This window comes from Meriones unguiculatus, chromosome 3 (assembly GCF_030254825.1).
Source record: "Meriones unguiculatus strain TT.TT164.6M chromosome 3, Bangor_MerUng_6.1, whole genome shotgun sequence".
In the NCBI taxonomy this organism is placed as follows: Eukaryota; Metazoa; Chordata; class Mammalia; order Rodentia; family Muridae; genus Meriones; species Meriones unguiculatus.
In genome coordinates, this window is record NC_083351.1 from 14,030,940 (window position 1) to 14,055,103 (window position 24,164).

The following is a 24,164-nucleotide window of genomic DNA, read 5'->3' on the forward strand; positions in this document are numbered from 1 at the left end:
TACAATGCAGTATTTTATCCAGCCTCTTCCAGCCAAGGACCTGTAAACGGGAGTCTGTTCCAAAACCTTCCTCCTCTTCCAGTTGTCTGTGCAATGTATTGGCACTGTTCTGCTGGGCTGTCAAGAAAACTGGTTTAGAGATGCAGCTCTTCAGTCAGGTTTTGCGCCACGCTCTAACCATGTAATTTTACTCTGACTGTCTTCCCCAATCATGAAAATGGGGGCAGGAGGGACAGGGTCATGGAGTTCTCTGCAGTAAGAGCTTCCCATGACATCCCATGCTTGACAGTAGGGACAGGGTAGGGCCTACTGAAGTGGCTCTGTTGGGATCTCAGGCCCACTCCAACAGCCAAGTATCCACATCCCCAAAGCACTCAGAGAACAAAACTTGCACCAGACACTGGGTTTACTGTTTCAGCAAAAAAAGGAGACAAGCAAACAGGCAACAAGGACTGAAGTCCCACAACTTTAAAAATGGTTCTTCTGACCACCGGGAGAAGCAGGATCTAAGAACAGATGTTGGAGAAGAAGGCACCAAGGGAGAGGAAGGCAGAAGAGGTGAGAAAGACAGTCTAGACGCTCTGCAGTCTAGATGCACTAGTTCTTTAAGCAAGCCTCTGGAACATTTCAACATTTCAAACATCATGCATGAAATCACATGAGCAGGAGCTAATGCAATGACCTTCCTTCCTGAGCTACAAGCAAAAAAGCGGGGTTGGGGAACAAAAAGAAGATCCCTGTATTCCAAGAATACACAGAGCTCAAGTACAAAGAGGAACGTGAGGTACAATGAGATGTTACAGAGACACCTTCTGCCCAAAGCTACTCATGCAGGGAAGGAAACGACGCTAAGGGGGGACAGCAGAAGCCAGAGTGCACTGTGAGACAGGAGGATGACCTGGAGCCCAGCCAGAGTGCACTGTGAGACAGGAGGATGACCTGGAGCCCAGCTCAGTACGTGTTGCAATCCACATGAGGGGTGAACAAGGAGGATGACTGCACTTACATCTGTATGACACAGTTAATTTGCCACTGAAGAAATGAACACACCCGGGTGGATGACATGCACGTGATCATACTGTCGAATGGTTAGACCGGTCTAGTGCCACAGGTTCGGAATCCCTACGTCCCACAGCACTCAAGCCTGAGGCTAACCAGTCAAACCCAGCTTGCTTCTAATGCCATTATACTTTACTTTTCTCATCCTGAGCGGTACGAGTAGAGCATTACGACCTTACAGGAGGGAAACCTGAATGTACCAGACTGTGTAGAAGGAGGTGCAAGGCACAGCTCTACCTTCTCCCTGAGAAATGTAAACTGCCACTGCATCTAGGTTGTTTCGAATGCAAATGCTACCCAGTGACAGTGTAGTGGCAGTGATGATGATGGCAAGTGTCCCCAAACAAAGTGAGCATTCACTAAAAGATCACAGCAGCTACACAGAAAAGCGAGAGCCGCCGCTGCTGACTTACCGGAGACCGGGCCTGAGGTTGTGAATTCATTGTCTGAGGGGCTTGAGGATAGACCAATGTGGCTGGACCTGCATTCTGTCCAGAGGGATAAGGGGTCTGTCAGGGAACAGCAAAAAGAGAACAGTGTTTTTAGAAAATATGACACACCAACTCAAATCCAACTTTTTTTTAAGCTAACAGAAGTAGGCAGTTTGCACTATGGTCTGCATTCAGTTTTTAAAGTTTTAACTTTATCATAATGCCCAGCAACTAACAAAGGGCATATGTACGCCTGCTGACAGCGCTATCAGCTACCCAAATCTAAGAACACAATTTTTCAAACCAGGAGTGCAGAGACGCTGCTGAAACTTCATCAGCTTCTAGTGTGCATGCACGCTATGGGGGAAAGGAGCTATGGATATGGAGGCCAGCAGGGGATGGGCAATGCTTCCACACAGTCTCACTCCCCAGCCAATTCCACAGGGGACAAAAGGCCAAATGATACCCAAAGTTCTTTCCTTATTCAAACGCTACTAAGTCTAGTCACAAACTGAATGGGGCAGTTACCCGGTCACAAGCATTAAATAGTCAATAATTAGATGAAGCTGAATACGCTGATTCAGGTTTACTTTTTATCTTATTGTTTATTACTTATTAAATATTATTTATTATTTATCTTATATAATATTATTAGATTTTTATCTTATTTTTTATCTTATTATTTTCATCTTATACTACACTGAAAGGCTTGACCACATCAACTTTTTAAAAAGGTATGTGGATTTATCAATTTTAGCTAATACAGATCAAAAAGTATTTCTTCGCACATCTACAAATATGTTGAAAACCTCAAAGCTGGCATGGTAGCATAACTCCAGGTCTTGGGGGTGAAGTGAAACTGAGAATATGAGACCAGCTTGAACTAAACAGTAAACACTGCCACAGAAGACGTAAGATGCTATGCATCAACACACAGAAACATTCTTTTGCTCAACCACAGACTCTTCAGAGCACAATGTACCACAAATGAAAAGGAGCCTATTGCTTTTCCGAGGACCATGCTGGAAATATGCTAATAGCCATGAGTGACTGACAGGTCAAAATTTTAATAATGTCTTCAACACATTGGCCAACACAGGCCACACATAGCCAACAGAAGAACATGAAGTAGCATTCAGGGACAAGCATTTCTATTCAGCACTCAGGGAGCCCATCTACCCAGAGGAACTTCCGCATTGTTCTCAACAAAACAGCATCATTGCTTCCACAGTATCATAACATTACACTAATGATTTTATTTCTCTGTATTTTAGGCTTCTGCTTTAAACATTATATATTTACACTGACTGTGTGGAAGGAACCAACGCATGCTGCATACTAGTCAGTCCTGTGTACATGTAAGCCGGGCATGGTAGTGGACACCTTTGACCCCAGCACTCAGGGACACAGAGGGGCAGCTCAATCACTGTGAGCTTGAGGCCAGCCTGGTCTACAAAGCGGGGCCAGGACAGCTAAGGCTACACAGAGAAACACTGTCTCAAAAATAAAAATAACAATAAAAAGTAAAGCACAGTGTCCAGTGCGGGCACATGAATGCAAACATACGCAAAGCAGAGTGTCTAGTACAAGCACGCGCACACGCACACGCACAAACACACAAAACACAGTATCTGGTGCAGGCACACACTCAGATAGAAAACAACGCCTGGAGCAGGCACACACACACAAAGCATAGAATCTGGTGCCGGCACACAAACTGTTCTATTACAATTCATCAGTGGCACTGGGTAAAACAGCTGTATCACGGGGCATCTGTCCTCCCGTTGGGCTCTGAGCAGATGCCTCCATAGCTGTTATTTCCAATACTTAAAGATAAATTAATCCAATTCCTGATGGACTTAACTCAGTACTGTGTTTTACTAAAAATTATGCAAACACTTCAACAGAACTTCCCTTTTATTTTTCACTGTGAGCATGTGTCTTTGTGTGGTATGCACATGTGTGAGTCTGTTAACTGCAGTCTAGAAGGCAGTGCTGGAGCCCTGGAGCTGAAGTTACACACAGTTCTGAGACGCGCAATGTGGGTCTAGGAACTGAACCCTGGGTGCTGTACAAGAGCACGCACTGTTCTCTCCAGCTCCAAAACAGCCTTTTCTTGATTTTTAAACTGTTTCTTTATTCTGGGGTGTGCTGCTCCTCCTGAACGTGCTCCTGTGTCACTGCCTGCACTCGAAGGTCAGAAATTGGTTCTCTCTTTCCCCCATGTGCACCCTGGGAATGGAACGCTGGTTCATCAGGCTTGGCAGCAAATGCCTTTACCCACTGAGCCACCTTGCCAGTACCAGTAGAAACAATCTGACCTGGCTTCCTAACATCAAATGCATAGAGGGCTAGGGATAAGATTAAGGAAGTACCACTTCAAGAATTATTAGTGATTTTGATAATTCTCCCTAGTGGTTTACAAAACCATCACAGGACATTCACAGGCTAAAACTCAGCATAGGACAACTACCTAGCACATACAATACCCTCAGATTTAATATCTGGCACTATAATACAGGTGAAAAAATAGCACACATCAGAACCATGACAATGACTCAGTCCTCCAAGGACAGCACAGGCGCACTGCACTCCCTGCACACAGAGAACCTAGTCCACAGTAATTAGAGAGCACTCAGCCTTTCCTTAGCTTAATGCTTCAGTGAACTTTGGTGTGTGCCCTAATAAACTGATAACACAGTGCCCAACCCACTTACATAGAACTTTTAAGCCTATTTAAACAGTGATTTTGACAAACAAAATCAGAGTTTCAGGGTGAATTCCACTGAAAGGTAAGATGAGCAAAACTCACTCAATAGTTAAAAAGACACAGGCACAGACAGACACACAGAACTAACCCGTGGAATTGAGTAGATTTTTCTCCCACCACCCCCAAACAGGCTTTTCCTGTGTAGCCCTGGCTGTCCTGAAACTCAGAGATCCACCTGTCTCTGCCTCCCATATGCTGGGATTAAAGGGATTAAAGGTGGTTGCCGCCACCGCTGCCCAGCGTGGATTTTCTTCTTTTACAATGGAAAACAGAAAATTTAGCCAACACAATGATGACAGAAAACACTTACATAGTCCTCGCTGCATTTTAAACATAAGTCAGAGGGGAAAAAATGTCATTTCTCATTTAAGGTTATTTGTTCACCTTAAATAAAAATAATGCCGAGTGGACTAAACCCAATATTGTTGTGCATGAGGATGTCCATCAGCCGCCAAGCTGATGACTTCCCCAGAGTTGCTGGGTAATACCCAAGCTTCAGAACACTTGACCTCCTTGACCCCAAAATTCCATTTCTAGGAGTGTACTAAGATTAAGTTCACATTTTCACAAACCTCAAATGGAACATTCTACATTTCTGAAGACATCTTTTCTTTCTTTCTTTCTTTCTTTCTTTCTTTCTTTCTTTCTTTCTTTCTTTCTTTCTTTTTTTTTTAATGGGGGGAGGAATAGCCGGTGTCACTCTGTAGCCCTGGTTGTCCTGAAATTCCCTATATACATCAGCCTGGCTTCAAGTTCAGAGATCTGCCTACCTCTCCTCCCAAGCAGTGAAATTAAAGGTATGCGGCACCATGCCTGGCCAGATAGTTACTCTTCAAATAGTCAGGTAAATGTGAATATACATTTATGAGGAAGAGAAACATGAGCTCAAGACCATTCTGGGCTATGAAGTGAGTTTAAGGCTAGTCTGAACAACTTACTGGTATCTTGTCTTAATTTACAAACAAGCAAAACAACACTGTGAAAGGAAAGACACTGGACCTGCATCTAAAGGCAAAGGCCTGCCAGATGTCTAAAGTGTGGGGTTCCATTTCAACTACATAGGCACAATCACTTTAACTACCTTAAGATTATTAGTACACAGAATATCAGTGCTAACTACTGTAACTCTATGGCCCCTCTGTTGAGATCTGCTTTAGTTCCCAGCACAACTGTGGCTCCTCTGTTAACACCTGCTGCTGCCTTTAGCATATCAGAAGCCAGTTTGCCTCCAAGTCTCCATTTTGATCATAAGATGAAATTAAGTTCAAGTTCTCAGGCCTTCTTGCCGGAGACTAGGGTACAATTCAGTACTTCAATGCTTGCTGCTTAGAATAAAACAACAGATGATAAACGCACGTTCTGCTTGAGTTAAAGACCGAAACAGCCTGCTACGATCCTTACTCCCAGAATGTTGGAAAGCCCAAGAGCTTCCCTACCCTAGACCCCAGCCAATCAGCTTAAAGTGTTTGGTCTAGCTATCTACATACAACACAATACACGTGGAACAAAATCAATTATGTTTAGCCAGTCAAAACGATGTAATGCCGCACTCTCCCCACCCCCTTTCCTTCCTGCACCTGGTTATCTGGTTGTTACCTGGTTAGTTTTTTGTACCAAAAAACCTGCCTTAGAAACACACCAGCGACATAGTCTGGCTCTTGAGTCCAGATCATGGCTCTAAGGTTTCATTAGAGCTCAATAAACTTCCATCAGTCTGAGTCTGGTGTCTGAGTGGTCAGTGTGCGGTCTGCACCCGCAACACCATTTATACACTCACACTTTCCTCTTTCGTAGATCAGAGATCCTGACTTGACAAGGCACTGAGACCATGCTTGTGCTTGTTTTGTTTCTTAAGTAGCTCTGGCTGTCCTCCAAAGAGATCTACTTGCCTCTGCCTCCTAAGGGCTGGATTAAAGGCACCCAGCCCGGACCATGCTATTTACATGCAAATTAACCACTCAGTCCTGAGCACTAACCATGCTGTTCACGTGCAATTTAGCCCCTCAACTGAAATTTAATGGTGGCATGTGGCCAGCAGCTAGCACAGGTGCAGAAAGAACTAATTACCAAGCATTACTCTCCTGTTGTCAACACTTTCTGTCACTACAAAGGGCTGTAACTCCACTCCTACAGCAATCTCTCTTCCTGTCCCCAAATCTGAATTTAACTCTTCATAGCGGCTGCATCAACCTAAAGCTTTATTATTTGTTCTTTAAAACAAATAATTAGTTCAGCACCATCTTTAACCTTAGATTTCTTAGAACCTTTTAAAAGCATGTATGTGCTCATTATACATCTGCCCAAGGGCACGCCATGGCACAAGAGGAGGTCACAGGAAAATTTGGCTGTCAGTTCTTCCCATCTACCATGCCGGTGCCAGACTAAATTTAAGATTTAAGTGTTTGGCAGCAAACACTTTTACCTACTGAGACATCTTGCTTCCTCAGGCGAAGATATTTCAATAATCCAATACGACCAATATGTGATCTATCAATTACGAAAGGAGTAGATATGGGACCACATCTAAACTAGAGACATTGTTGGAATTCCTTTCAAATGGTGTCCATGTCAGGTAGGTCCCGCTGTTGTGAAATCAATCTTAAGACATGCAATTAAAATTCCATAGCACAAAATTCCGAAGGACTGAATTAGCTAAAAAGTGCTGCAAGAGAAACCAGAGAAGAGTCTAACCATGCAATGCTGGAAAAGAGCTCTTCTCAGGCTTGACCAGCATTACTCTAAAACATGAAAGAGCTGATGTGATGGCACCCGCCTCTAATCTCAGGCAGCAGAGGCAGGTAGATCTCTGTGAGTTCACATACTGAGTTCCAGGCTGGCCAGTGTTACACATTCCCGTGTTTAAATAATAATGACTCATGAAACAAGTGCACTGTGCATGATGTAGATGATAACCTAGCACGGAGAGCCAATATCCTCCCTCAGCTAAGCACTAGGCAAACACAACACTGCACTTCCTTTTAAATGAATCCAGGCTTCCTCTGTCTTTCATGATGATCTGGAATTCATGTTATGTCGTGCAGGCAATTCAAGAGGCCTGCCCTTAGGGGCCTTTAGGGTCCTGACCATGTCCTATTGTTATCACTTGGAGCAGGTGTCTCAAATATAACCCATCTGGGACACCTACCCTCTCTCAGCTTTGGTTTCTTTCCCCTTCCCTCCTCTCTGACTTTTCTCTCCTGGGAGGTGCCCATCATGTCTCTCTCTCTCCATCTCCATCCAACAAATCTCTTTCATATCAGATCTGTTGTATGTGGCATTTTATATGCTGAACCTCAAAGAAAAGAGACACCCCAGTGTCTAAAGAAGTGTCAATTATAACAACTCCTTTCCCAGACAAATGAGCAGAGTATGCTTGTGCGCTCAGGCTTCTCAGGCTTCTCTCAAAGGCAGCATAATCACATCACACAGTACACGCACAGAGGAATGCATGAGAATTGAGAGGACCTGACTAACTCCATTTTGAGACTGGGTCCAAAGTCAGGTCAAAAATCTTGCCACCCTTCCTCCTTTTCTACTTGATGAGTTCCTGGAGGTGGGATAAGGTGAGGGACCCACAGGAGAAAGGCAGCCAATCAGCAACTGCCCCAACATCTGGCCTCGGGCTATATGAGATGACTGTTCCTTCCAGGTAGGAACCAATCAAGAACAAACAAGTATCCCTTACCATGAACCCATCCAATCCTGGTAAGGATTACCTAACAGTGACTGGAAATCTCCTGGCTGGCTTTAAGAGGAGCCCACAGGCTCCTCTCGTGGCTGCCATTTTGTAAAGTGGCTGTCCCCTGCATGTAGGATTCTTGCTTTCTCAAAATAAAAACACTCTTGTCAACTGCATATGTGAATGGCAGTCTCCATGAAGCAATTTCAGACTTAACAAGAATCATAACATAAGCATTGCTACCAGTAAATATTCCAGCAAGGAAATCCAATAAATACATAAATACAGCTGCTATAACCTCTCAACATGGAAAAGAGAGTTCTTAGGTAAAGATTTAACAATGAATGCATCAATGATAGCATTGAAAAGGTTTACTGAGTAAAAAACATGATATGGTACCTAATTGCTTTCTAGAGAATAAGAAGGATGTATCCTATTCCTGGTCTGTATTTAAATACCAAACCTCCCATTATAATGTTAACAGTAGGACAACAGTACAGGAGGAAGATACAGTGTCATTTATAAAAGAAAACACCCAATACTGGGTCTCCATTATGGCGTCCATGTCGCAATACTAACCGAAATATAAAAACAAAATAAAACCTGCACAAGTTATATTTAGATCATGGCTGAGCTGGCTAACTCAACGTCACCTGCTGTGTAATGTGACTCCCAGAGACACCCTGAGAATAAACAGACATCACATGAGCAGGTTCGGAGAAAAGCTGAGTCACCCACCCCTGGCTCTCCAACTGAATTCTCAGAAACCCATAGAAGCAACTACCATACCATAACTTTCAGGTGCTCTTCCCATTCCCGCCAGTGAGTCAGCTTCCTACCATGCCCAAAATGATACCCATCATTTATAATAAAGATCAGCTTAAGTATCACAGAGCTCTGCCTCCGTTCTAATCAATACACCAAGAGATACAAAAACAAAAGCTAGCAAACTAGAGGCTGCTAAGGCTGGCAATACACCCCCACACAATTACACCTTATCTACTTTGGAGACAACAGCCTCTAGTTGACCTGGTGGCACGCTACATGACTTGTGCATTTTGAACATGACTGATACATCGCTAAGGCTTCATTACAGGGCATCCTGAAGAACAAAGCTGCTTCCCTTTCCCTGGGGATGCTCATTATATCATCAGTAATCAGCATTTGGTTCCCAATGTCTTCCTCCTCAGGCAGAGTAAGAGAAGACTCCAGCAAGTGGATGGAATTCTGGGGGAAAATCACTGAACACCTGTAAAATGTTGACTACTGCAGGTGAGTGGAAAAGTAGTGAAAGTGGACAAGAAAGAGAATTTCACTGGGAAGTTTCCAGGCAGTTTCAACAATGACATCATAGCCAACAATGACCTTCCAGTCATCAGTGTAGGAGAACAGCATCTTGGGGAGGCAGGAGGAACATCACAAAACACAACATGAAATCACCCAAGCATGAAGCACTGGGGAAGAAGTACTGAGGCAGAATGAGCTGAGGCCAGAGAATAAGGTTTTAGGGCCCGGAGTAAAATCCTGTGTCAAGGGAAGCAGTAATAAACAGTTTCTTCTCAATAAACAGTTTCCCTGATCTGGGTTTCTAAACTATAAAGAATATTTATTCATACTACATTAAACTTTAACTGTCAAAAGAAAATTCCAAACACAAGAACTAGAGAACATGAACCACACAGTGAGCTATGAATCAGCAACAAAACAACAGTCTTTTTTTCCAGGCAAAAAAGATCACTTTGGATCAAGACCAAATAACCAGAAATTGAGGTGGTGGGGGGAATCACTTAGGCAAAAGAAAGAAACAATCTTTAAAGAAAGATAAGGGGCAGGCGGATGGCTCCCTGGACAGTACTGACGATCCCCACCACCCCCTCAAGTTGTCCTCTGACCTCCACACACAGGCTGTGACACATGTGCATACAGGAACTAAAGTATGCTTGAAATTACAATGAAGGAGAGAGGTGGACAATGTCAAAGAATGGGAGGTGCATTCCTTGAATACTGAGTTTACTTCCTGACAGGTACATGTCTAATTATACAAAAACTCTCTATGAACTTTTGTTTTGGTTTTGTTTTTGAGGCAGAATTTCTCTATGTAGCTGTCCTGGAACTCACTACTAGGTTGGCCTGGAACTCGCTTGAGATTTGTTTGCCTGCTGCTGCCTCTCCAGTGCTGGGATGAAAGATGAATGCCAGCCAGCCTATGAATTATCCTTTAAAGTGAGAAAATATGAGGTGACTGCAGATATCTTTGTCTTGTTCCTAATCATTCAGGTTCTGTCTTAGATAGGGTTTCTATTGCTACAGTCAAACACCATGACCCACACACAGCCAGTTGGGGAGAAAGGATTTATTCCGCTTACACTTCCAAGGTATTGTTTACCACCAAAGGAAGCCAGCACGGGAACTCAGACAGGGCAGGATCCTTGAGACAGGAGTGGATGCGGAAGCCATGGAGGTGCACTGCTTACTGCCTTGCTCAACCTGCTTTCTTACAGAACCCAGGACCACTAGACCAGAATCAGCACTAGCCACAGTGGATGGGGCCTCCCCCACTGATCACTAACTGAGAATATGCCTTACAGCTGGATCTCTTTCGTGGAGGCATTTCCTCATCCTTCTCAGATTATCTACCTTGAGACAAATTGACACAAAACCAGCCATTTCAAGTTCATCACGGAAGACACTCACTGTGGCTTCAATTCTGTTGAGGTAGTTTCCTTCTCCTTTTGGTTCTCTGATGCTTAGAGCAGGCCACTGGGAAATGTTTCTGTGTCAGCTGAACTGATCACTGTCTGTGACTCTTTATGCTCATAGGATGGGCTGCAATAATCAGTTTTCAATACTGAATCATCCTTGCATTCCAGAAATAAATTCCGATTATGCTATGTAAATGTTAAATTAGAGTGCAGTGCATAAAAACCACTTTACAGGGCTGAAGGCGTAGCTCAGTGGTTAAGAGACACTACTGCTCTTTTAGAGGACCTAAGTTTTCAGTCCCCAACACCCAGATATGCTAGCTCACAGCCACCTGTCACTACAGCTCCAGAGGATATGATCCCTCTTCTGGCCTCTGCAGGACCTGCACTCGTGTGCACAAATAGATTCATGCAGAAAACCTTAGAAAGTCCGTGGATACATCGTAGGAAATATTAGCGATACATCTCAATACATCACAAAGGCTCGCAGCTTATCACAAAGCTCTGAGTTTGGTGCCCAGCACAGACAGGTGGGGGGAAGGCCCACCCAAAGGTATCACCTTATCTCTACCTCTATATATACATACTCCATACACAAAATATCAGAGCTAACGATTTCAGCTAAGTAGGCTACAAAGTCAACAAATAAAACGACTGAAGAGATGCAACTATCTGAAAGGAAACAGAGAAGCTTCATTTATAAAGTATTTAAAAAATAAAATAACATGCCAAAATGGGGACTAAACTAAAAAAGTGAAAGACTATAAAAGGTTGCCAACAGAGGTTGAGGAACGAGCAGAGAGATGCTACCTACTGACGAACCTTGATCTATACCTTCAATGCAATTGCCACCGACGCCTAGTGACTTGCTCTCTAGAAACAGAAGGCTCATCTGAGTGCTGCTGTGGAGCCTCCGAGCACTCCAAACAGCAAAAACAGTCACTGAAAGAACTAAGCTGGGTGCTCACACTCCTCTACCTCGAGCTTTATCACAAATCTATAAAAACAAATCAGACTGGGGCACCCAGGAAAAAACCCTCCAATACATGGGAAATGATTCTGAAAAGGGTATCAAGACCACTCAAAGAGGAAAGGGCAGTGTTTTCAAAAAATGGAGCCGAGTGAACTAGAAATACACAAGCACAGTGGTGAAGGAGGGCTGGAGGCTGCTCAGTGCAAGAACGGGCCCCACTGCTAACGCCCACCAACCCCAAAAGAGGATGGATACGGCATCTACCACTGCCTCCTACCACACACCAAAACTAACTCGACATGAGCTGAATGCCAAAGTGTAACTGAAACTAGAGGACAAAACCACTTTAAGACATTGGTACAGAACAATGACTTTATGGATAGGACTGTCACAGCTGCAGAAACAACAGCAAGAGCTGACAGCACTGAGGTAGAGGCCTCTGCACACAAAGGAAGCCGTGACCCAGTGAAATCTCAGTCTATAGTCTACCTGATGCTCATCAGGAGACTAACAGTCCACCATAAAGAACTTAAACTCTCAAACACCAGAAAGTAACCAATTCAATCAGGGAAGGCAAGATGGCGCCTGCTGTTCAGCCTTGGCAACCTTCATAAACACGTTAAAATGGAAGGAGAGAACCAACTACACAAATATCCTTCCCATGTGCACCCCTGACACCTCAGGAAAGAGAAGCCTATATATATATATCTGCAGAAGCTGATTAACTGCTTAGCTATGGACTAATTCCAAATTCTTAGGAGCAGGCTGAGGACTGGCTCAAACACAGGCAGAGAGCAGAGGCGGCCCTGGCCAGACCTCCCTTCACACAGACTCGATGGTTTCCTCAACAGGAAGGCAGCTGAATGATTCTAGAAAAAGTTCACTGGCTAACCTCCTTGTGTTTCAAGATGCATCAAGGTCACTAATTTTCTTGACCTTTCTGGATTTTTAACACACCTTATATACATAGTTTTGCCTGAAGGGTGAGCTGTGTGATCTTTATAAAAGAATTTACTGCAGCAGTAAGAAAGGTGTTTGCCCTCTGCAAGCCTGACAAGCTGAGCTCTATCCCCAGAATCCACACAAAGGTAACAGGGCAGGACTAACTCCATAAAGTTTCCTCTGACCTCTCATGACCACACATGTGCACACAACATGCATGCATACATACACAATTAAAAACATGTACTACGAAATAAATTCTACTTAGCAATTATGGTGAGATACTAACAGAGAACATGCAACAGCAAAAATTACATCAATGTCTTTATTTAGTAAAAATAAAGAATCATGACACTGAAATTAAAGAGATTTTTTTTTTAAAGGCCCTAGAAATCTGCTATTGAAATTCAATACCAGTGGCTTTAACCTGGCACTCAACCTGGCCTTGAACTCACAGAGATCACAAAGACTCACAGGGACTCCCTCTGCTTCCCAAGTGCTGGGATTAAAGGATGGTACCGCCACACCTGGCCCAGTTCACTATTTTTAAAATGAGGTGCTGGGAAGTGCTAACTGAGCCCCTTTCAGATATGGTCCTTTTTTGTTAGTTTGTTGTTTTAAAGGCACAGTCTCACTACTTAGCCCAAGAGGCCTCCAACTCACGACAACTGTTTCAAGAGCTGGGGCTCCAAGCATGTGCCAGCACATGGTATATAAGGCTGCCTTTCTGCCACAGCAAACTGAGCACTCTTTTATATTCTGGACACGCCAGAGTGCTCCCTGGTCCACAGAGAATTTAGCAAGGTGGGCAATCAATCCCTTTCTAGTCATCTTTCACTGAAGGAAACTCTTCCTATGATTTTTACCAACTGCAATTGCTCTGCTCCTCTCCAGCCTCTCCTCACACAGCACTCCAATGGAGAGGTCATTCATTTCTGAAAGAAATGCTTTTCAACACCAGGGGCACTGTACAAATGTACAGGGCTGTGTTTTAAATGTTATCTGTCACAGACACTACTCTCTTTAATTGTGGCTTGTGGGGAGTTCTGAATGAATGTCTTAGGCAATTCAACCAATAAGGCACAGTGTATTTAGTCCACATTAAAACCACCCGATCACTCTTGCTGTTATAGACAGCTAATGAGCACTGTCCTCAACAAAATGAAATAGCTTTAGTCATTCATCATCACCCATTTCAACAGCTCTACTCATCACCTTCAGCAAACCAAGTCAAAATATTTATTATCAACAAAAATCCTAGAATGTGGCAATTTTGAAAGCAACTGTTTTCACACCATACTCGGAAAACTGAAATACTAATAACGTAGTAAAACAAACAAACAAACAATCGTGGCAGTGAGGAACAAAAGGTACCTCCAGGCCAAGATTCAAGCAATGAAATGAGCAGGGGAGAGGGGTGTTCTTGAATATCAGTGGATTCCAATGTGAACATATGACTAAGAACTCCTGGGTGGGTCTCATTTTCTGAGGAGTGACATCACTGGAGCTTCACAGACCACCACTTCTTTATAATTTGTTCAAGGTGACGTGCCATGGTTTTCCCTGGGCCATGTGGACTCATTTTAAAGCACCTTGCCTGAGGTGCTCTGCAGGGTTACAACAGTAACCGCACTGTTCAAGAGTTAGCCCACCCTCCAACGGTGCAACAACCCAGTCCCTTCTCTAACAGGAAATCTCAGGTGCCAGCAGGAAGAACACCCACCCACCCATGACAGCACGTGCCTCACAGGGCCTGGGCTAGACCCAACAATGCCTGCCCCTGCTCTGCCACCCTCTCTCTCATCTGTGCTGCTTGCTTTCTCCCTCCAGCCCATCTTTATTTAGTCTCTAGATTCTTTTCATGCAGCCAGGGCTCTCATTCAGTCATCTGTCATGGTAGATATAATCTGTGGGTCCCTCTTCTTCCTTTGTTTTTGAATACTGTACAGATAAATGTTTTTTGGTTTTGGTTTTCTATCAAGGTTTCTCTGTGTAGCTCTGGCTGTACTCAAGTCTGTAGACCAGGCTGGCAACAAACTCAGAAACAAACCTGCCTGTGGCTCCCTGAGATTAAAGGGCACCCCACCAGGCCTGTTAGCAAAGCTGTTCATGTTCGCTACTTGCCTACTGAAACATACTGTTACCTTTTGTGTGTACACTGTTAGCGTGCACGTGTGTATATGTGTAGGAGTGTGTCCATATGTACCTGTGTGGAAAACAGATGATATCAGATTATCATCCTCAATGTTCTCCAGCTTACTTCTCGAGACAGGGTCTCTCGTCAAACCCAGATTTCACTGACTGGCTAGAGAACTGGCCACTGAGGCACCAGAATCCTTCTGTTCCTGACACCCAGAGCTTGATACAGAGGTTATGCTAATCACGCCCAGCTTGTATGTGTGTGCGCGCGCGTGCATGCGCGTGTGTGCGTGCATGCGTGCATGTTATTTCGAGACAAGGTTTCTCTATGTAGCCTTGGCTGTCCTAGACTCACTTTGTAGACCTGGCTGGCCTTGAACTTAAAGCGATCCACCTGCCTCTGCCTCCCAGAGTGCTGGGACTACAGGTGTGCGACATGGTGCCCAGCTTATACCCAGCTTTTTATGTAAGGATAGAGATCAGAGCTGAGCTCTCATGTTTGCATGGCAAGTAATTATCTACAGAGCTATCTTCCAACGCTAAAACATATTGTGAAACATTTTTCAATGTGTGTTTCCATGCACATACATGTGCAGCTGCCCACAGGCCAAAAGAGGGTGTCAGCTTGCCTGTACAAATTAAGCTACTGCTTGCCTGCAGCTAAAATTACAGGTGGCATAAAACCCCCGATGTGGGTGCTGGGACATGAACTTTGATCTCCAAGGAGAGCAGTGAGTGCCCTCAACTGCTGAACCATCTCTCCAGCACAGAAACAGTATTTCAAAGGACATACTGTGAATGGCACTCATGTTTCCAGAATGAGCTGTAAAAGCCTTGAGTGTCTAAAAGTGAGCCTGAACTGAAGTACGCTAGGAAATTATGAGAATCCAAGAAAGAAACAGCAAGTAGAGAACGTGGCTCAGGGCAGAGCACTTACATGAATGATTCCCGAAGTTCAATTCTCAGGACCAGAAAAAATACACAGAAGCTGCAAACTGGGGGTGCTGACTCGGCCACTTGCCAAACATGCTATCCGAAGACATGAGACAAAATATGCCACCTAGCAAATCCTTCTCAATCTCCAAGATGGAAGTAACCACAGCTGTGTCCCAGGGTGTCCCGGAAACCTTTAGTGTTGAACAGCCAGCTATTGCCCTGGAAATGGCAATCTGGTACCCATAAACACGGAACAATTTAAGCTCTGCAGTCTGGGAAGAACAGCTTTTAGTTAAAATTACTTCAGTGTTTCCAGAGTCGGATATGCCAACCACCCATCTGTAACCTGAGGAAGACTTGGTGTGCTGGAGATCCTGTCCTAAGTCCTAAGACTGAGTATCCTTAGCAAGCCTTCCGGCACCACTGTCCAGTGTGAAGGCATCCTCTTCAGAGACCTGAGACAAGGGCAATTCTTCAAGAAGTCTTTATCCTTTACAGCTTTTAGAATTAGGACCAGCTAAGCAAGGACAAAAATCCCTTGTTTATGAACCTTCCTTTTTGATAGCTTTCATTTTTATGTAAATAATACAAAGCTTTATAATCTCTCTTCCTATTACACTGTCATTTCTCTTCAAATAACTTGACCTTTCTACCTATATTGACGCTGAAGGTGTCATGACCATTCTCCAAGTGCAAGAAGCAAGAGGTTGGCCCTTCCACACTGGATCTTTCCAGGCCAGCTTCCAGTGCTTTAGCTACTTCCTCCCTTTCTAAAGGTTGCCAAATGGTTATGTAAATGAGCCAGCTGGCTTCTGAGTCACCACTTCTGTTCCCAACTTCTCCATTTCCAGTGTGAACTTTGAAGTACTCTCTGAACCCTTAGCAGTTAGACTTTCGGTCACTGCCTAAACATGGCAACCGGACAGCTGACCTCCCTCATTTCAGGGGAGTGGCTACCGACAGCTGTCATTCAAATACTGATTTCTATAAACTGTCTGCTTGGTAACCCAAAACATTTCTCTCCAAACCTGTTCAAAATTCCTAAAAGAAGAAAATCTTCATGTGTGTAGGCAGGCATAGGCACAGTAACACACATGTGCAATCCCAGCCCTAGGCGAGGCAGGAGGATGCAGAATACAAGGCAGCTTAAGTTATACTGCTAAACTCTCAAGCAAGGAAGCAAACAAAAACAAAGTGAGCTGCTAAATGCCTCTTTAGCAATCACATTCCCTGAGCAGACGCCTCAGGAACAGAGAGCCAGGCGCCCGATGTTCTGAACCCAGGAGCTACAGCCTGGACACCATGTCCCCTAAATCCTCTGAGACTACAAGAAGAACAAGAGAAATAACAGAAAGTACAGAGTGGACATTCCACACTAAGGAATAATTTGGGTTTATAGCCAGTGAACTCATACAGACTCCAGAATGTAAGTATGAAGAGCACCCTGTGACACTGGGCGTGAGGAAGGCTCAGTACCCTGGACCTGAACTGCATTCCTAAACATCCTCTAAACAACTAGGTTTTTCCACTACTGCGATTTCCGTTTCACTTCCACAGCTGCTCCCTGCAGCACTAATCTCTAGTTTACATTAGCCTCATTAAAATCACCCAATACAATACAGAAACCAAAGATTTAAAAAAAAAAAAAAAAAAAAACAATACATCTGCATGTCTCACTAGACTTCCAGAAAGCGGCAGCTCTCAAGTGGAGCAGCTGCTCAACCTACAGGAGGCACAAGTGTCCACCAAGGGAATCCTGCATGGGAAAGGGGGGAAGACTGTTTTTTTTTTTTTTTTTCAAACAACTCACTCAGAACACCCAGTGATAGCAAGAGGGGATCAAGAAGAGTCCCCAGTAGTGTCCAGAAAAAAATTGCTCTTTTCCCCTGACAGAATTTAGATGAAAAATGAGAGGCAGCAATCAAAAGTTGGACCCACATAAAAGACAACAAAGGAATGCCTACAACAGCGCAATCTGGTTCTTACAAAGGCCTTTCATTTCCAAACAACGCTGACCTGATACTTTGAGATTTCTAATGTGGAGTCTACCTGGGTAAACGGTATACATTTGCCAAACAGAGCCTTAACCCTTAAAGCCCCGGTGTACAAGATGGGTAAAAACTACCTTAGTCACTACTCTAAGAACAGCACTTAAAAATCAAGCATGGAAATGTTTTAACCCTGGGCTATTTTTGCAGCTGCATGCAATGCAAGGAAAAGCACAATGAAGTCAGCATCCAAAAGCTGCTCTGGGCTTGGGTTCAAGGTAAGCTGAAGTCTGCTAAGATGAGGCACAAACAGGGCCACACTGCCTGAAGTCCTCCTTTATAAATACAATTGCAGCTGCCCTGTGAAGAAAGACCAAATGGGGCTGGGCAGTGACTTCCCTGGTCCTTCTCTCACACTAAGCCACCACAGATACAAACCACCACCACAATTCTCAACACACCACAAACAAACCATTTGGTTGTTCCAGGTATTTATAGCTTATTCATTTTTTTTCTTCTCTTTTGGGAACTTGGCCTAGAATTCCCAATCTTGCTGATTCACCCCCAGGGCTGGATTTACAGTCATGAGCCAAGACAGCAGGATACTATCTGCTTATATTAATGACAACTGCAAGCTGACAGTATTTATTTTAGCTACACAGGATGGCATTCAGGATATCAAAGACGATGGCAAGAGGACTGTGAGTTCAAGGCCACCCTCAGTTATATAGTAAATTCCAACATGCTTAACACACAAGGCAGAGGATCAAACAAGAACAAAAAGTCAATAGTTTTAGGAATTTTTTTCAACAAATGTATTTTTAAGTATGATAATATATCATACTTAATAAAACGAGCAAACAGCAGTCGACACTAGGATATGCATGCTGTCAATACTACAGCTGACAAGAAATCTGCAGACCCCCAATGAGGCTTACACACAGCACTCCTTCCAAAGGCACTGCAGACAGACCGCACGTCAGAGATAGAGGAAGCTCGGGCCTAGAGATGGGTCACCAATTAAGAGCACTTCTTGCTCTTGCCTTGCACTCCACTCCATGCCCAGCACCGTTACCAGGTGGTTCACAGTCATCATTAACTCTAGTTGCAGGGGACCTGACACCCTCTGCTGACCTCCTGGGCACCAGGCGTGCATGTGGTGCACATGCACAATTGCTTACACATAAATTGACAAGTCTTTTTAGAAAGATGGAAGGGAAATAGAAAAAAAAATTATTTTGTTTTCTTTTTTTAAGAAAACTGAACGCTCACCTATTTGGACACGATATGACTAGAAACAAATAAAGCTTGAAACACCTTTACTTAGTACAGTTAATTTCCAAAGTCATGAAACTACAATTCTTTCGTCCTCATTAAAATGAAAAAATTTAATATATAAAAGCTATCATTGGGGGGATGAACAAAAGGCTCAGAAGTTAAGAGCACCGGCTGTTCTTCCAGAGGTCCTGAGTTCAATTCCCAGCAACCACACGGTGGCTCACAACCTTCCATAGTGAGATTGGGTGCCCTCTTCTAGCATGCGGGTATACATGCAGAATGAACACTGTATACATAATAAATAAATAATTTTTAAAAGCTACCATTTAAACAAAATCATTAATTGTGTTAAATGTACAAAAATCGTGTAATTCCTCATATTGGGGAGACTGCAACAAGAGGGTTGCTGGTACAACACCTGCCAGAGCAACTTAGTGAGACCCTGCCTCAAAAAGTAAGGAAAGAGAGGACTGGGGACACGGCTTGGGCAGCACCCCTGCCTGGAGCAAACATGCTTATGCTCACTCACCCACTTGCATGCACGCACACATGCACACTCCACTCATCAAATCAGGTGCATCTCACAGACAAAAAAGAAACCCAACATAGTCACTGGCAGCCCTTTGCTTAGCTTCCTAGCTATTCGTGTCTTCTAGTATCTAAGAACTGATGAAATGGCCAATGGGTGGCTCTTGTGCCCTCACAACTGACATCGCTGAGAACACATCCTGCAAACTCTGCAGTCCTAGCAAGGCCTGACTTTCAGGAAACTGAGGAGCATTGGACCACATCACACACTGAAACAGCAAGAATCTCAGCTTGGAGGACTCTCTCTCCTTATTCTCCAACTGTTAGTTGCTTCCCTTTCAGCTCAAAAGTCGCCCTATTTGCCTATGATGGGAAAATGGACCTGGCGCTATAAATATTTCAGCGTCTCAGCCAGCACAGTGTTGTCAACACGGGCAACGCTGCAGGAAACCTTGCCTCCCGGCTCCAAACTCCGGCTTCTCCACTGCCCGGAGCCCCTGACAGGCACACCTTGCTCTGTCCAGATGCCCAGTGTAGTGCCAGCGGCCAAGCAGCCACCAGCTAACTACAGAGGCAGGTTTACAGCACAATCCCTTCCTGAAAGCAGCCTTCCCTCGACAGCACAAAGGGAGAAGAACTGCAGCGAGTTCCAAGGGGTAGATCTCCACCAGAGCCACACCACATGCCACATCACTGCCTTTAGACAAGACCCAGCGCTCCTCAGAGGCAGGAAGGGTACCTATATACCTGTGCTGATTACATTTCTGTGCCAGAACTCAGGAGTCACAGGCTGGCAAATCTCTGAGTTTGAGGACAGCCTGATCTCTAAGAGTAAGCTCCAGGACAGCCAGGCTACATGGAAACATCATGGGCAGGGGGGTTGGGGAGGGTTAAGATTTCTCTCAAAAATACAAAATAAAGAACCTTAATTGAGACAATGAGTCTGTCTTAGTTACTGTCCATTGCTATGAAGAGACACATGACCAGGGCAACTCTTTTTTTGTTGTTGGGGGGCGGGGGAGGGGGAATAGGATTTCTTTGTATACTAGCTCTGGCTGTCTAATAAACCTTTCCTCTCCACTTGCTTTTGGCTAGTGTTTTATCAAAGCAATGGAAAGCAAAATTACACACTACATTTTTTAAATGGTACAAGGCTTAGTAGGTCTTTGCATTTCCTATGCAATGAATACTATATCTGAGTGTGTGACTGACTTATAAAGTTCCTTGGAAGTTTAATTCACAGTGGGGAAGAGGACAAAAGGTCAAAAGCTTGGGGTACAACTTGCACCACTGGGACTCCTAACCCACTCAGCCAGTGTTGCTGTAAGCCCTGGATAACAGCAGCAGCAGCTCTGTGTTGGGGAGAGAAAGCAGCCGTCCAAACATTCCCCAGGCACACTCCTAGCAGGTTCCAGAGGAAAGACTCAACTGTGCCGTACTACAGACCCTCCCACCATGAGCTGTCTGCAGCTAGCCCAACAGCCCTGGGATCAGCTTCTGCAGGCATCTGCCATTCTTACACACTTGGAGCCCTTTCTTTTCATCCAATCCATCTCCACTACAATCCCTTAGACCTAATTCAGTATATTCAATGTTCCTTCAAGATGCTGAACTTTTCTCTCAATGAGATTCAGACTAATACAGCCTAGTTACAGGTTAAATGGTTCTGTTCAAGAGTAAGTTTAAATATGTAAATGGAAAGTTCTATTATATAAAAACAAGCATTTCATTGAGTCCATGACAAATTAATTCATATATTCCTTGATACAGCAGAAAAGTGATTATAATTTTAAATTATAATTCCTATTGCGCATATTCTATAGTTTAAACTATGATTAATATCCCGAAATGTAATAATCACCAGTTTTAGAATTAATTTTATTAGTTTTAGAAGCTTCCTAATAGTCAAGTTCTTAAAAACCTAAAATATGAAAACGAAAGTTTGAAAATGTAGGCTGGGGAAGTGCCTCAGCAGTTACAAGCACTTCTGGCTCTTCCTGAGGATGAGGGCTCCTTTCTCATCAACAGCTCTTCCTTTGGGTCTTGTTTTGTTGTTGTTTTGTTTTGTTTTTTTGAGGCAGGATTTTCTGTGTAGCCTTGGCTGTCCTGGACTCGCTTTGTAGACCAGGCTAGCCTCAAATTCACAAAGATCCACCTGTCTCTGCCTCCCTGAGTGCTGGGATTAGAGGTGAGTGCTAGGATTACAGGCGTGCGCCCCCATGCCCAGCCCCTGGACACCTTATAAGCACAAGGAATGGCTGAACAGTATCTGGGGCAGGATTGAGACACAGGCAATCCTGTGATGCCGTCAAGCCCATCAAGTGAAACCCGCTGAGAAATTCCTAGCACAGAACAGATGAACCACTGAAGTAAACTATTAAACCCCAGAACTTCTAGAAAAAGAAACAATCCAGCAAACAAAAACTCACCCAAGTTACTCCATAGAAAAGATCATCTATTCAAAAGCTCTGTCCCCTCTACCAAAAAGGAATGGAAAGGCACCAAAAGAACAGTAAAAAGGTTCAGCACAAAGAAATTGCTTTAAAATCATTGACCAATTTTTGTTTGTTTGTTTGTTTTGTTTTTCAAGACAGGGTTTCTTTGTGTATCTGAGCCCTGGCTGTCCTGGAACATGCTTTGTAGACCAGGCTGGCCTCAAACTCACAGAGATTTATCTGTCTCTGCCTCCAAAGTGCTGGCATTAAAGGTGTGAACCACCACACCCTGCTAAGACCAATTTCTTAAACAAATAGAAAGAACTAAATAAAAACTGTTTCTGTTTTAATCACCCCAAGATGAAAAGCACAGACTGCTGGCTGCGGCAGACACGGGGGAAAAGGCGAACTAGGCCTGCAAGAGCTGTGCACTAACTGCCTGTGAGCAGGCTCGCCTTTAGAGAAACCCAAACACAGGATTACAAGGAAGCGTGTTTTTAAAAGAAAACATAAAAACCTGCATTTCTTACTTGAGAGAGTCCAGGGGACGATGCATGTCCCGGGGGCGTGGCCGCAAGATTGGGGTGCCCCTTGTTTATTTCATGTGCTGAGTAAGGGGAAGGGGTCGGGGGTCCCGGCTGTCTTGCTACCTGTGTTACCTGTGAGGAAATGAAACAACAGTAAATTAGTGACCAGCTCTAGAGCACAGCTGAACGGGTTAAGTTGTTTTTTAAAATTAGACCCTGTGTCTCCCTGTGAAGAAAGTTCTAGACTGAACAAGGGCTAACAGTTTCAGGATTCATGACTATCTCAATCTGATAAATTCAAGGCTGGTCCGGGCTCTATGACACTGTCATAATACCAAAAAAAAAAAAAAAAAAAACAAAACAAAACAAAACAAAACAAAAAACTGTTAAGATAATGACAAAAGCAGTTACATTCTCTAATAAAAACTGGCTTGAAGACTCACTTCCCTAACTGTAGATGTAAGGAAAGCACACCTACAAGTTAATGAACTATCTAAGAGTGAGTGAGCACCACTATAGAGCTTTTTGTCTGACCACAGGCTAATCTAAATGTTCTGAGACAGTAAAAGGCATTCTTGGATGGTTTGGTCTGTCAGGTGTATTAAACGCATTTTCAACTGACTCGTGAGTAAAGCGCTTGCTATGAAAGACCTACACTTGATCCCCAACACCCCACAAAAGATGTATGGCAACTCATGTCTGTTATCCTTGCTCTGGGGAGAAGGCCATGGAGACTGGGGCTCTCCGGAGCTCAACAGCCTGCCTGTCTAGCCAACGGGGAAACCCCAAGTTCGTGAAGAGTCTCAGCCTCCAAAAGTAAGGCAGTTACAGAGTAGGACCTGTATCAGCCTCAGGTTTCCACACAGTCATGCCCAAGAATGCATACTGGCACACATACATACACACAGCATCTCTCATACACCACGTCCCCATCGACACACACGCACACAGAAATCTCTAATGTACCCCTTAACTCCCCTACACACACAGATAATCAAATACATGCTCTAACCCTCACTCCTCACCCAGAAGCTAACACACCTCATTACGCCTACACACACACACACTTTAATATACCCCTAGCTAAAATCTTAGCTTAAAATCTCCAGCTAAAATCTTAGACTTACTGAAACTGCAGCAAACCTGTAAGTTTTCATTCAAGATTTCTACCTAAAAATAATCTCCCACAAAAATCAATATTTGATGAAAACTCATAAAAATAATACCAATTAAACTGTTCACTAGGTGCAGTTCATCTATCTAGCACTAATTCAACTAAGTTGGATCAAATACAATAATTTAGAACTACTCCCAACATGCTAATATTTTCAAACAAAAACTACAATACATGATATGGGGGGATCCTAAACATGATCATCCTTTTCTAGGAAACATGGGGTAGCTGGCCAGACACAGAGATCCAGGAAGAATGGCCACTAGGGGGAGGAGCCAGGCAGGAATGTGGAACAGTAACATAATCGTCTAACTTCCAACAGAAACCGAAACTGAGGATCCTGAATATAACCCTGACATTCCTGTCCCTGTGTGAGCTAAGAGTCAGGCATTGTGTGTGAAACAGAGGTGATGACTGTGCAGAAGCAGCTGAGGTCCTTAAAGCGAGGCAATGCAGAGAGAGCCCTGCTAAAAAGACCCCCACACACAGTGTAAATGCAAAATATGTATACATATAATATTTTCTAAATGAACCAGTACAGTGGATACTACAAAGTCTTATTTGTCATCATGACATTTTCAAACTCTGACATCCCCATCAATC

General features: G+C 43.8%; 1 protein-coding gene across 19 annotated transcripts in view; it reads right to left on the reverse strand.

Moving 5' to 3' along the window:
* Eif4g3 (eukaryotic translation initiation factor 4 gamma 3) overlaps window positions 1-24,164 on the reverse strand; it is a 221,114-nt gene that overhangs the window by 125,088 nt on the left and 71,862 nt on the right. For 10 of the 19 annotated variants that reach the window (XM_060379241.1, XM_060379240.1, XM_060379239.1 and 7 more), the window contains exons 3-5: window positions 22,391-22,519; window positions 1,473-1,568; window positions 4-117 (exon numbers count right to left, since the gene is read on the reverse strand). In XM_060379241.1, coding sequence (XP_060235224.1) covers window positions 4-117; window positions 1,473-1,568; window positions 22,391-22,519 — 339 coding nt within the window. The remainder of the gene's footprint in view (window positions 1-3; window positions 118-1,472; window positions 1,569-22,390; window positions 22,520-24,164) is intronic. The other 9 variants (XM_060379247.1, XM_060379246.1, XM_060379245.1 and 6 more) reach the window with 3 other exon arrangements.